We start from the raw sequence: 15,020 nt of genomic DNA, 5'->3' as shown, positions 1-15,020 counted from the left end.
GGAGACTCTCGAGGAGATCCATGCTCGTGGCTTCGATCTTACAGCCGAGATCAAGAATGATAAGGAGCTTAAAGCTGAAGCCAGAGTGTTGGCCTTTCCTGATGATGATGATTCTGGGAGTACGAGCGGATATGAAAGCGAAGAAGGCCTCGAGGGCGAAGATGCTGCTCCCAGAGAAGACTAAGTCCTTTAGGATTAGTAGTTTTTGTGTTTCTTTTAAGACCGTTTTGGTATTTTGTAGAGAAATTTGATCGGGCCATGCTGCCTTGTAAATGATTTTTGACATATATATATAAAAACTTTCTTCCTTTCTGCCTTATAAAATTATGAAGTTGTATTCTAAGGTCCGAGGTTTAGACAATTTGATTGAAACCGAACTAGTATAGCCCTTAGGCTTTACGATCGAGTGAGTGCTTGCTCGAACTCGAAGTAAGGTAACCCTTAAGTTTTTTATTTGAGCGAGGATGGTCTCTCGAACTCAAAGCAAAAAACAGCCCTTAGGCTTTTGTAAAAAGATTGTTTATGGCTTTTTCCCTTTTTCGGCTTGAAAAAGTTTTTTATCATTTGTATTTGCAAAACTTGTAATGCCTTAGCATGAAATAAGGAATTGTTCGAGAGTTTGAAAGATTTTTGTACTCATTAGAGTTTTTGAGGCTTGATATTATCGAAGCCTTTTATGATTTTGCCGGGGGTAGCCTTTTTAACCAGTTTATGAAAGAATTCGAAGGCCTGTTTTGTTACGGAATTCAGACGTCTCCGACCCATGTTAATTCGGTCGTAGCCTCTTTAGTTTGGGATTTTCCCCTTGGGCTTATTTTTCCGTTTTACTTCGAGCTTGCCCGAAGTGTGAGTCCCCGAGTGGGGTGGTCGTGACCTATAAAAATCTAGGGTTGCCTATAAGGTCTTATGATCTCGGAGTTTTAATAATTCGATCTCGTTTATTTTTCTGACGGCAGTCCTCGAGCGTGGGGTAATTATACAAACTCTAGTTATGGTCAGCCCTTAAGCCTGTTTACATAATAGATCTAGAGTATGGAATTGTAAAGTGGAAAAAAGTTTCTAAGGCATGAGATATCGGTAAAGAAAAATACCTCTCTTTATAAATAATTATACATGCGTACATGTTCTGTGCCAGGGCTCGAGCAAACTACGCGGGCACGGTTCATTTGACCGTTTGGCCCTTACAAATTGTTCCTACCGAGACCCTGCTGCCATGAAGTAACTTCTTGCATCAAAGTTGACATTCGAGGGCAATGCCCCCCAGTATTCAAGGTTGATTGTAAAGAAGCCTCGAATATTGTTGAATTATTCTAAGTTAGCACGATCAATTGTTTCCTCATTAAAAACCTCGCCGGAAAACCCATTTGGGACAAAACCGGTATAAGGGAAAAAGAGTGCAACGCGTGCTTTCAGACCTAAAGGCTTCGTGTCGAAGAATCCATCGCGGTTTCTGGTCGAACACCTTCAAGGGTTAGTTTAAAATATAAATGAAAATGGGAGGGGTCGTACCTTAGCAGTAGTATCGTTTTAGGTGTGATACGTTCCAATTGCTCGACAGCTGTTCGCCGTTCATCATGCCGAGCTTGTAGGATCCTTTTCTGATGATTTTGAGAACCTGGTACGGTCCTTCCCAGTTCGGACCCAGTTTCCCTTCATTCGGATTTCGGGCGTTGAGGGTAACTTTTCTTAGCACCAAGTCCCTGACGTCAAAATGTTGAAGATTGGCTCTTCGACTGTAGTATCTTTTGATCCGCTGTTTTTGGGCGGCCAATCGGACGAAAGCGGCTTCGCGTCTTTCGTCCAACAATTCTAGGCTCGTATTCATGGTCTCGTTATTCTACTCCTCTGTTGCATATCGAAACCTGATGCTAGGTTCTCCGACCTCGATCGAGATCAAAGCTTCGGTGCCATAAACTAACGAAAACGGTGTTGCTCCGGTACTAGATTTCGATGTTGTGCGGTATGCCCATAGAACCTTGGGTAGTATTTCTCTCCATTTTCCTTTGGCGTCGGTCAATCTCTTCTTAAGATTTTGGATGATGGTTTTGTTGGTCGATTCGGCTTGTCCATTCCCGCTGGGATGATAAGGTATTGATATGATCCTTTTGATCTTATGATCCTCGAGATATTTAGTTACTTTGCTGCCGATGAATTATTTTCCTTTTATCACATACAATCTCGGAGGGCATCCCAAATCGACATATGATGTAGTCCCACAGAAGTCTATGACTTCCTTTTCTCTGACTTTCTCGAAAGCCTATGCTTCAACCCATTTAGAGAAATAATCAGTCATAAACAAAATAAACTGAACCTTACTTGGGGCCGACGGGAGAGGGCCAACGATGTCCATTCCCCATTTCATGAAGGGCCATGGGGGCAGGACCGAGTGGAGTAGTTAACTGGGTTGATGAATCATGGGCGCATGCCTTTGGCATTTGTCGCATTTTTCGAACGACCTCCCTTGCATCCTTCCCTATATCAACCCAATAGTACCCTACTCTGATTACTTTATGGACCAGCGAATTGGCACCGGAATGATTTCCATAAGTGCCCTCGTGAATTTCCCGTAGGATGTAGTCGGTATCTCCCGGTCCCAAACATATTGCCAACGGTCCATCGAACGTCCTTCTAAACAACGTTCCGTCTTCGGACAAAGTGAACTAAGCTGCCTTTGTGCGCAGAGCTCTCGACTCATTTGGATCTGATGGAAGCTTCCCGTTCTTTAAGTACTCTATGTATTTGTTTCTCCAATCCCAGGTTAAATTTGTGGAGTTTATCTCGGTGTGACCTTCTTCGATTACCGATCTCATGAGTTGTACGACAGTCCCCGAGTTTTGTTCGTCGTATTCGACCGATGAACCTAATTCTGCAAGAGCGTTGGCCTCACTGTTCTATTCTCGAGGTACATGTTGCAAGGTTCATTCCTTAAATCGATGTAGAGTCACCTGTAGTTTATCCAAGTACCTCTGCATTCGGTCTTCTCGGACTTCAAAAGTCCCGTTAACTTGGTTTACCACGAGGAGGGAATCACACTTAGCCTCTATGACCTCCGCTCCCAAGCTTCTAGCTAGTTCGAGACCTGCAATCATGGCCTCATACTCGGCCCCATTTTTAGTCAATTTTGTAGTTTTGATAGACTGTCTAACTACATTACATGTGGGTGATTTTCGTACGATGCCTAGTCCGGACCCCTTCGCGTTCGAAGCACCATCCGTAAAGAGGGTCCAGACTCCCGAAGATGTACCCGATTTTATCAGTAGTTTTTTTTCAAGTTCGGGAACGAGGGCCGGCGTAAAGTCAGCCACGAAGTCCGCCAAGATTTAAGACTTGATGGAGATTCGGGATCGATACTCAATATCGTACCCACTGATTTCTACGACCCATTTGGCCAATCGACTCGAAAGCTCAAGTTTGTGCAAAATATTTTGAAGAGGATAAGTTGTTACAACACATATTGGATGACATTGAAAATATGGTTTTAATTTCCTAGAGGCGCTTATTAAAGCAAGCGCTAATTTTTCTAAGTGTGGATATCTAATTTCAGCCTCACCTAAGGTCCGACTAACATAATAGACAGGGAATTGCGTACCTTGTTCTTCTCGGACCAGGACTCCACTTACCGCTATCTCCGAGACTGCCAAGTACATGTAAAGCTACTCGTCTAGTTTCGGGGTGTGAAGCAATGGCAGGCTCGATAATACCGCTTTAGTTCCTCCAAGGCCTGCTGGCATTCCGGAGTCTACGCAAAATTGCTCTTCTTCGTAAGCAGCAAGAAGAATCGGTGGCTCCTATCTGAGGATCTCGAAATGAATTGTCCTAGGGCAGCTATCCGCCCCGTCAGCCTCTGCATGGCCTTTACATTATCCACTACCGTGATATCCTCGATAGCTTTAATTTTATTAGGGTTGATCTCGATCCCCGATTGGACACCATAAAACCAAGAAACTTGCCCGAGCCAACCCTGAATGCACACTTTTCGGGGTTGAGCTTCATATTGTACTTCCTCAGTATATCGAAAGTCTCCTGCAAATGCTTTAAATGGTCCTCTGCTTGCAGGGACTTAACTAACATGTCATCAATATAAACTTTCATTGATTTTCCTATTTGTTCTTCGAACATTCGGTTTACTAGGCGTTGATAAGTTGCATCAGCATTTTTAGACCAAATGGCATTACATTATAACAGTAGGTACCCTACTTAGTGATAAACGAGGTCTTTTCCTGATCCTCCGGGTTCATCTGTATCTGGTTGTACCCGGAGTAGGCATCGAGAAAACTGAGAGTCTCGTGGCCAGCCATGGCATCGATCATACGATCGATATTAGGCAAAGGAAAAGAATCCTTGGGGCATGCTTTATTCAGGTCTTTATAATCTACACACATTCTAAGTTTGTTTCCCTTCTTAGGGACTACTACTATGTTTGCTAACCATTCAGGGTACTTTACTTCCCGAATGGATCCTATTTTGAGAAGTTTGGTTACCTCGTCCTTGATGAAGGCATGTTTGACCTCGGACTGGGGCCTTCTTATTTGCTTCACCGGGCGGAATTTAGGGTTCAGGCTCAGTTTGTGAGTGGTAATTTCTGGTGGGATCCCTGTCATATCGAGGTGGGACCAAGCAAAGCAATCTGTAGTAGCTTTAAGGAAATGAATAAGTTTTTTTCCTAAGCTTGGGGGTTAGCCTCGTGCCCAGGTATACCTTTCGTTCGGGTTGATGCTTGGCCAGTGTGACTTGTTCTAGCTCTTCGACCATTGACTTGGTGGCGTCGGAGTCATCGGGAATTATGAAGGATCGAGGGATCCAGTAATCGTCATCCTCGTCGATCCCTTGCTCCTGCAATTGGGTCGAGGCCGGTATATGTGGTTGCTATTTGGCCTCCTGCTTTTCCTTCGAATCTAATCCCTTCATTGATGAGAGTGCCGATACGAGTATCACTTCATCGACTGCAAACATCTCCTTGGCGGCGGGTTGCTCCCCGTACACTGTTTTAACTCCCTCCGATGTCGGGAACTTCAGAACTTGGTGAAGGGCCGAGGGTACTGCCCTCATGTTATGGATCCACGACCTTCCGAGCAGGGAGTTGTACCTTATGTCACCCTCGATCACATGGAACTTTGTTTCTTGGATGGTCCCGGCCACGTTCTCTAGCAAAGTAATTTCACCTTTGGTGGTTTCTCTTGCCATGTTGAAGCCGTTAAGTACTCGGGTTGCGAGCACAATTTGATTTTGTAGGCCGAGCTGTTCTACGACCCTCGATCGAATAATGTTGGTCGAGCTACCTGGATCGATCAAAACACATTTAACTTGAATTTTATTCATAAGGACGATATTACCAGTGCGTCCTTGTGGGGTTATAAGATCCCCTCTGCATCCTCATCATTGAAAGACAAGGTCCCTTCCGGTACGTAGTCTCGAGTCTGCTTTTTCCTCGTGATCGACACCTTGGTGTGTTTGAATACGGGCCTCTGAGGAATATCGACCCCTCCAACAATCATGTGGATCACATGCTGCGTCTCTTCTTGCTCATTCTGTCTGTTTGAATCTCTGTTCTTGAAGTGGTTTTTGGCCCGGGCTACCTCCTCCCTCAGTTGTTTGCAATCTTCTCTTCTATGACCATGGGTGCCATGATATTTGCACATTTGAATAGGATTTCTCTTGGCCGGATCGGTCTGCAGAGGTCGGGGCCACCTGGTGTCTTTGATGCGCCCAATGGACGATACAATAGCTGGTGCATCAATGTTGAAGTTGTATTCCGATAGTCGTGGTGCTTCTTTGGGTTCGACATTTCTGTCGAAACCGCTCTTACTTATGAGCCCTCGAGAGCTCTATGCTCGATCATTTCTTCTATCAATTCGAACGGGGTTGCATCCAGGCCCGTTGTTTCTCCGATCTCCACCGTATGGCTGATAGCGATCTCTGTTTGATCGTGGTTCCCGGTCAATATCCCTTTTAAATCTGTCGATGGTCCTGTTTGTAAAAACGAACCCGGAAGAAGCCCCCAAATGGTCATCCTTGACCCTAATCTTTGACTGGTACCAATTATGCACATCGGCCAAGATTACAGCTGGATATTCGATCAAGTTCTGCTTTAACTATTGTGAGACTACCGAACTTTGTATGTTTAGTCCTTGAGTGAAAGCCTAAACGGCCAATCATCGGCGACCGGGGGCAGATCCATACACTCCATTTGGAACCGAGATACAAACTCTTTGAGCATCTCGTTGTCTTTCTGTTTTACTTTGAAGAGGTCCAACTTTCTAGTCTCGACCTTTATCGCTTCGGCGTGTGCTTTAACGAAGCAATCTACGAGCATGGCAAAAAAATCAATGGAGTTAGGTGGCAAATTATGGTACCATATCATCGCCCCCTTTGATAAAGTTTCTCCAAATTTCTTCAGCAGTACGAACTCTATCTCATCGTCCTCTATATCGTTCCCCTTTATTGCGCATGTGTAAGAAGTGACATGCTCGTTGGGGTCGGTAGCTCCATTATACTTGGGAATTTCTAACATGCAAAATTTCTTCGTAATGGGCTTAGGAGCCGCGCTCAAGGGAAAGGGATTTTGTACGAACTTCTTTGAATCCAAACCCTTCAAAATCGGTGGTGCCCCCGAAATTTGATCAACTCGGGAGTTATATGTTTCCATTTTTTTGTCATTCACTTCAATCTTCTTCTCCCCCTGATTCAATTCGCTTTATCATCTCCTCGAATATTTTCAAGATAGCAGGGTTGGTCCCTGACTCATTCACATTTGACCTCCCCGGCACTGGTTTGGCCCTGTGAACGCTTCCTGTGATGGCTCGGGTTTGACCCTACTCGGTGCGTGGTTCTGATTTTGAAGTTGTGTTATTGCAGCTTGTTGAGCCTGCATCATTTCGAATATTATTCGAAGGCTGATTCCGCCTTCTTCGCCGCCCTGTGCATTCTGACCAGCTGATCGAACGTCTCTGCAGACGTTATTTTCGGGGTCGACGCCCAGATTTGCATTCAGGGCAAAATAGGAACTGACGTTGATGGGGTCTGTAACTGGTACTCCCTCGAGCTCAACTGGAGGCACTTCGTTTCTTGGGGCGGCTACGGTGTCGTTTTCGCCATGAAAACCAAGGCCATTGTCGAAGTGTGTGGGTACTGCTTGAGAGGTCGACGTGCTGATCCTGGAATCAAAAACCCTTACAAGAACAAGTGTAAAGCAGTGTGTGTTATGAAAATTAGCACCAGTCAATCACTATTATCCTTTGCCCCACAGTGGGCGCCAAACTGTTTACCCTTAAAATTGGATAACAATTAAATTTTTAAGTGGTTTTAAGGATATGTGATTTCACTTGGCACAAATTGAGAAATATGAGAATTGAAGTTAGAAATTAACTGTAAAATAAAACAAACCAATGTAACGCGCAACTTTGACCCTCGAGATAGGTCGCCCTTGAACCAACTGAGTATATTATTGAAAAGTAAGAACTGAATACTGAATGAGAGAGCTTAAGAGAGAAAACGTAATATATTGCTTTGTTATGCATGAATGTCCCTCTTACAAAACGATTGGAACCCCCTTTATATAGTAGAGGAGTTGTACATATGGTACAATTCTAAATACAGAAGGAAATCTCCTAATTGGCTAATCAACCGGTCTTGACTTGATACATGCCGAGATCTCCGTCACAATCCTCGTCTGGTCACGAATTCCTCGGCTTTTTGTTATTCGACTTAGCAGGCTTCATTCGATCTCGCTAGATCTCTATCCTTCTCGGTCTCGATTAACCATACAAAAACCGTATACAAATTTATATCCTTATATATTCTTAATGGAATTAAAGGAGTACAAGCAGAAAAGTAACTAAGCATCTTGTCTGCTTACTCAAACTTTTGAAATATATAGCGGATCCAATCTGACTATAATTACTTAGTCTATCTCGGATAAAAATTTGATTCTTGTTTATGGGTATCCTCATATCCAAGTAAATTGGTACTTTCATATTCAAATCAGTGTTATTACCCTTTAACTCAACCCATGACAATATGTATAAACTCATGCCAATGAAACAAAATTATAAGAATACTCTATTACCATGTCTCAAAGCCTGATTCCAACCTTTTTCTTCTTCTCCTCCCTTTTCTTTCTCTGTGTCGATTCCTCTTTTTTTCTTCTATAGCTTCTGTTTTAGCCGTAGCAGTTCCTTCCCCCCCCCCCCCCCCTCAAATTCTCTTTTTAATGTTTTAAATCCTATAAGACTAAGGACTCAAATCCCGTTGCTTATGGTTTCTAGTTACGTCACTTCTGTTGGCTATGACCCAACTACCCTTTTTTTCCTTTTCTTTTATTAGTTTGTTCTCCTTTGTTTTTAAAAATTACTTAACTATCCTTGTTTTTAAATGAGAGGTATTACACATGTAGTAAGAATTTATATAATCAATCAATCTCAACTTATTTGGCATTAATTAAATCATAATTATTGTTGTTGTTGTTGTCTGATTAATACCAAAAGTTTGACTTAGCAGCATTACAGTTTAAGTTGACAAAATTAATTTTCTGGTTCTGCTTCTTAAAAAAATAGTTTGGTAAATATAAATTTATGGTAAGCATATTTTTTTCTTGACAAAATAACAATTCTGCTTCTACTTATTAAAGAAAATAGAAAATTTGTAACTTCGTTTCAACAACAGAAATAGTGCTTCTGCTGCAGCTAAAAAACACTTTTTTCTGTTGGCCAAAAACCTTAACTTTAAAAAAAAAAGAAGTATTTTTAGTCTCAAAAAATCTTGACCAAACATGCAATAACTCTTTTGATAAAAGAAAGGAAAATCTCTAATGCCAAATAAAATTGATAGCACGAGCACTAAGAATGAGCATACATAAGATTAGACAAAGATTTCAAAAAAATAATTAGAAAGGAGGTCGGCGGTGCCCAAAAGAACTCTTTTATATGCATAAGGAGAAGGGAAAATGAAAAAAGGAATTACAATGTGGAAAATCAAATATTCCACCAACAAAATGAAAGTTGAGAAAATCAATCAATTGGGTAATCATAATTCTCCTAAGCTAGAAGAATTCAACATAGGATCTTTATATTCAGAATGAAAATAATAAGGAACAAGCAATGAACAATTGAACATATGATTGGTATATTAAAAACGAGAAAGTAAGGAACGAGCACTCGAGGAAGTTGAGTGTTTGTTGAGGTAGTTAGTTGGAAGCAGTTAGTGGAGTGACAATTGTAACGATCCGACCGGTCGTTTTGTTTCTAGAACTCCGTTCTCCTAAATAAGGCTTCCCATACGTGCTTTTACTGTTTTATGATTTGTGGGGATGATCGGTTCGGGATTTGAAAGGGTTCGGGTTGAAATCAGAACACTTTGTTCCTTAAGGTTGGCTTAAAAGGCCAAGCTTAACTTCGGTCAATATTTTGAGTAAACGACCTCGGAATCGGGATTTGACGATTCCAATAGGTTCATATAATGATTTCGAACTTGGGCGTATATTCGGATCAGGTTTTGGATGACTCGGGAGCGTTTTGGCACCTAATAGTGAAAGTTGGTTCTCAAAGGTTTTAGAAGTTCTTTAAATATGGTTGGGAGCAGATTTTGGTGATATCGAGGTCCAAACGGAATTCCGAGATCAGGAATAGTTCTGTAATATCATTTAAAACTTGCACGCAAAATTTGGTGTCATTCCGAGTAGTTTAAGTACGTTTCGGCACATTGGAAGTAAATTAAAGAACTTGAAATTCTTAAGTTTGATTCGATTGGTTTTGGGGTGTGATTCTTAGTTTTAATGTCGTTTCGGGCGTTCCGAGAGTTCGAGCGAGTCCGTTTTATGATTCTAAACTTGTTGGTATGTTCGAGCGGGGCCCCAGGGGCCCCGAGTGTCAATCGGACGAGGATCGGACTAAGTTGGGAGCATGGAGCCACAGCTGAAGCTCCCAGATCTTTCATAATCGCACTTGCGCTTGGCCAGCCACAGGTGCGGGCTCGAAAGTGCGAGCCACGAGCCGCAGAAGAGGGAGATCAGGGAAGCCCAGAAACCGCAGATGCGGAAGATTGGGCGCACCTGCGCGACCGCAGGTGCGAGAACTTTGGTCGTAGGTTCAACTAGGTCCACAGAAGCGGCCCCTTCTGTCCGCAGATGCGGAGACTGGCCAGGTGAGGGAAAAGCGCACATGCGAGGAATTTTCTGCAGGTGCGAAATAGCATATGCGGCCAAGGCACCGCAGGTGTGAAAGTCGCTGGGTAGTGAGGGTTCATTTAATACGGACTTAGACCATTTTTATCATATTTTCTCTCACTCTTGGGTGATTTGAGAGCTTTGAAGGAGGGGATTTCGACCTAGCTTTGTGAGGTAAGTAATTTCTACTTAATGTGAGTTTAATAGATAGATTATGGTAGATGTTAACATGAAAATTTGTAGAAATCATGGGTTAGATGAAAAAACCTATGTTTTGATTAAAGTGGGATTTTACCATGAAAATGATTAGGGAGCGTAGTAAAAATTATATATTATGTTCTTAAGGTTATGCGTAACAACTTTCTTCAAAACATTTCTGAAATCCGGGTGTGTGGGCCCGGGGGTAAATTTTAGGAATCTTGCAATTTTGGTTGGGTAATCACTTTAATAGTGGAGATATGAGCTTTTGAGTAATAGATTGATCGATATATATATATATATATATATATATATATATATATATATATATATATATATATATATATATATATAATGTTTGGCTAGTTCCGAGTCGTTTGATATCAAATTGGAGGTTTGAGCGCATTCTTGAATTGGGAAGTAAGCTTTGAGACGAGGTAAGTCTCTTTTCTAACCTTGTAAGAGGGAGCTTACCCCATAGGTGAACTTAATTGATATGTGTTGATTATTAGTGGGGTCTATGTACGCACGAAGTGACGAGAGTCCGTATGTAGCTACTATTCATATTTATGACCGGGTAATTTTAGGTTTACACCATGCTTGTGGACACCGTTATTTGATTATATTTGTTGACTGTATCAAATGGAACTGAGTTGAGGATTTTGAAGGATTTAAAAGCTTCAAGTCGAATTTTATTTATTTTGAAAAGAATCAAGGAAGGGTTATGATTTATTTATAAATTTATATTTGACCGCGTCGTATGTATGATTCGCGAGCGGGGTAATAGATGCACCTATAGTTTGCGGCGTTCGAACCTCGGTAGTGCACAATTTACATTATGTTGGATCGGGCCAAACGTCCTCGGTGCTATTCGTGTGTGATAATAGACTCGAAGTTCCTTTCATAATCGGTATAAATTCATTGTTTGTGTGATCATATGTTTTAAAGGAAAGAAGTGATTCAAGCTCTTAAATATTTCTGAAGACTTGTTTAGTTATTTTTGTTCTGAGTCTTATTGTTGTATATCATGCTTAATTAGAATTTCATATTATCATGTTATTGGCCCTAGTAAGTGTCGGAGTCGACCCCTCATCACTACTTCTTCGAGGTTAGACTAGATACTTACTGGATACATATTATTTATGTACTCACACTACACTTTTGTACTTAATTGTACAGGATATAAGGCAGGTGCATCTGGTTACCAGTCTGGTGCGCAGATTTGATCCCCATCTCGAGACTTTACGATGAGCTGCCTTCCGAGCCGTTCTGCAGCAGCTGGAGTCTCCCTTATATTTTTATTTTTTTCTGTCTATTTCATTTCAGAGAGTAGGCTAGTGTCCTTTTATATATTCTACTAGATTGCCCACATACTTGTGACACCAGGTCTTGGCACAAACACTAGTAGACTTATGATTTTGGATTTGATGAGTGTTGGCTTGCCTAACAATGGTGTTGGGAGCCATCACGACCTAAGATGGAATTGGGTCGTGACAACATAGTTTTAGAGCACTAGGTTCACGTATGTCTCACAAGTTATGAGTAGATCTAATAGAGTCTTGCGGATCGGTGCGGAGATGGTATTAGGAAAACTACTCCTTATTCATTTCCTATCGTGCAGTTGATGGTATACTAAGTGTCTTCCTCTTATTCTCTCACAGATGGTGAAAACGTGTGCAACAGACGTTCCAGACCCGGAAGGGGCTGCTCCCCCTGTTGCTAGAGGCTGAGGTAGAGTCCGCGGGAGGGCACCAGCCCGAGGTGGGGGCGAGGATATCCCAGAGTTGCCCCAGTTGTACCGCTAGCGGATCCATTAGAGGATCCTATAGTTTAGGAGCAGGGCGAGGTACCCGCAGCAGAGCCAGCCCCGATCGATTTCATGACAACACCGGGCTTCCAGGAGGCCATGGGCCGTATGCTACGGTTCATGGATTCTATGACCCAGGCCGGTTTACTTCCAGCAGACCCGGCCACTTCTCAGGCGGGAGGGGGAGCACAAACCCCTACCGATCAGGCTCTTGGGCATGCAATAATTGTATATCATACCCCGGGCACTCTCCCCGTGGGCGAAGCCCAACCAGTCGCAGCAGCTATAACTGAGCCTAGACTAGCTGCGGCCGGCGAGCCAAAGAGGATTTTGGGCATATGGACTAGACTTCACCCTCCGATCTTTGGGGGTGAGCGACATGAGGATCCTCAGGACTTTATTGATAGGTGCAGGGACAGACTGCATAACATGAGGATATTGGAGTCTCACTGGGTGGATTTCACTACCTTCCAGTTGAAGGGCAGGGCCCGTAGATGGTGGCAGTCTTATCTACTTAGCAGACTAGCGGGTTCTCCTCCCATGATTTAGGACCAGTTTACACAGCTTTTCTTGGACAGGTATATTCCACCCTCTCAGAGGGAAGAGTTGTGAGGTCAGTTCGAGCAGCTCGAGCAGAGTCAGATGTCAGTGACCGACTATGAGGAGAGATTCTCTGAGTTGTCTCGCCACGCACTTATGATACTTCCTACCGACGCAGAGAGTGCAGAGATTTGTTGCGGGGTTGCACCCTGGTATTCGGGATAGTATGGCCCGGGAGGTTGAGATGGGTACTGATTATCAACTAGTAGTGGAGATTGCTCGGAGGATTGAGGGCTACCGCTATAGGGGTAGAGAGCAGATGCAGCAGGACAAGAGGACTCGTTTCTCTAGAGAGTTTAGAGGTGCCTCGGCTAAGGGCAGACGTCATCCCAACAGGCCCACATATCCAGTACCACCACCTCCTCGGGGTGCTCCAGCGCGACCCTATTTTAGTGCTATGTCAGAGAGTTCTTATTGCCCACTAGCTCATCAGGGTTCTTCTAGTGCCTATTTCACTGCCATGTCGGAGAGTTCATACCGCCCATCAGCCATCCAGGGCTCTTCTAGTGGGTATTCAGGCCATCTGGGTCAGATTTCAGGGCAGCAGTCTATGGTACCGAGAGGTTGTTACGAGTGTGGAGATCCGAGTCACATAAAGAGGACTTGTCCCAGACTTCGGGGCAAGGTAGTAAAGCAGGGTTATCAGCCCATGATTGCAGCACCAACCGTCCGACCGCCTAGAGGTGGGGGGACAGGCGAGTAAGGGCCGTCCTATAGGTGGAGGCCAGGTAGGGGGAGGTGAGCCAGTTATTGTTCAGCCAGGTGGAGGCCAGCTAGTCGGCGCTCCTGCTAGATTCTATGATTTTCCGGCCAAACCAGATATAGTGGCCTCAGATGCCGTGATCACGGGTATTATTTCTGTCTGCGGTAGGGAAGCTTCGGTATTATTTGATCCAGGGTCTACCTATTCATATGTATCATCTTTGTTTGCTCATTTCCTGGATATTCCTTGTGAGTCCTTGGGCACTTATGTTTATGTGTCCACTCCTGTGGGCGATTCTGTGGTTTTGGATCGGATCTATTGGTCCTGTGTGGTCATATTCTGTGGTTACGAGACTAGAGCGGACCTTCTGTTACTTGATATGACCGAATTTGAGGTCATCCTAGGCATGGACTGGTTATCCCCAAATCACGCCATCCTTGATTGCCATGCCAAGACTGTTACCTTAGCAATGCCAGAGTTGCCTAGATTGGAGTGGAAGGGTTCGTATGTTAGTACGTCTAGTCGGGTTATCTCTTTTCTGGAGGCTCGACATATGGTCGAGAAGGGTTGCTTGGCTTATCTAGCCTATGCTCGGGATACCACCGCAGAGTCTCTGATGATTAATTCAGTGCCAGTAGTTCGGGAGTTCGCCGATGTGTTTCTTTCTGACCTTCCAGGCATGCCACCAGATCATGATATTGATTTTTGTATTGACATGGCTCTGGGTACCCAGCCTATATCTATCCCACCGTACCGTATGGCTCCGAAAGAGTTGAAGCAGTTGAAGGAGCAGCTTGGAGAGTTGTTAGCAAAGGGGTTTGTCATACCAAGTGTATCACATTAGGGTGCACCAGTGTTATTTGTGAAGAAGAAAGATAGAACTATGTGGATGTGCATTGATTACCGCCAATTGAAAAAAGTTACCATTAAGAACAAGTACCCGTTACCGCGTATTGATGATTTATTTGACCAGTTGCAGGGTGCTAGGGTGTTTTATAAGATCGACTTGAGATCGCGATACCATCATTTGAAGATTCGGGACTCAGATATTCCGAAAACTGCCTTCCGTACTAGATATGGCCATTATGAGTTTCTAGTGATGTCCTTCGGCCTAACTAATGCCCCATCGGCATTTATGGATATGATGAATACGGTGTTCAGGACTTATATCGATTCCTTTGTTATTGTCTTCATTGATGACATCTTGATTTACTCACGTAGCATGGAGGAGCACGAGCAACATTTGAGAGTGGTGCTTCAGACCTTGAGGGAATAGAAGTTATATGTTAAGTTCTCCAAATGTGACTTTTGGTTAGATTATGTGGCATTCTTGGGGCATGTGGTATCAGGCGAGGGCTTTAAGGTGTATCCCAAGAAGATCGAGGTAGTTCAGAGTTGGCCTCGTCCTACTTCGGCGACTGAGATCAGGAGTTTCTTGCGGCTAGCAGGTTATTATCGCCGATTTGTGGAGGGCTTCTCATCCATTGCAGAACCTTTGACTAGATTGATCCAGAAGGGTGCTCCATTCTATTGGACCGATGATTGTGAGGCGA

At 43.5% G+C, this 15,020-nt stretch overlaps 1 protein-coding gene across 1 annotated transcript; it reads left to right on the top strand.

The window, feature by feature from the left end:
• The first annotated feature begins 13,936 nt into the window (after positions 1-13,936).
• Positions 13,937-14,311, top strand: LOC138897205 (uncharacterized). The gene has a single exon (XM_070183166.1). It carries the CDS (start codon positions 13,937-13,939, stop codon positions 14,309-14,311), a length of 375 nt encoding a protein of 124 aa, XP_070039267.1.
• The last annotated feature ends 709 nt before the right edge of the window (positions 14,312-15,020 follow it).

The sequence above is a fragment of the Nicotiana tomentosiformis genome, chromosome 8 (assembly GCF_000390325.3).
Source record: "Nicotiana tomentosiformis chromosome 8, ASM39032v3, whole genome shotgun sequence".
Classification (NCBI taxonomy): domain Eukaryota; kingdom Viridiplantae; phylum Streptophyta; class Magnoliopsida; order Solanales; family Solanaceae; genus Nicotiana; species Nicotiana tomentosiformis.
This window is presented reverse-complemented; position numbering and strand designations above follow the sequence as displayed.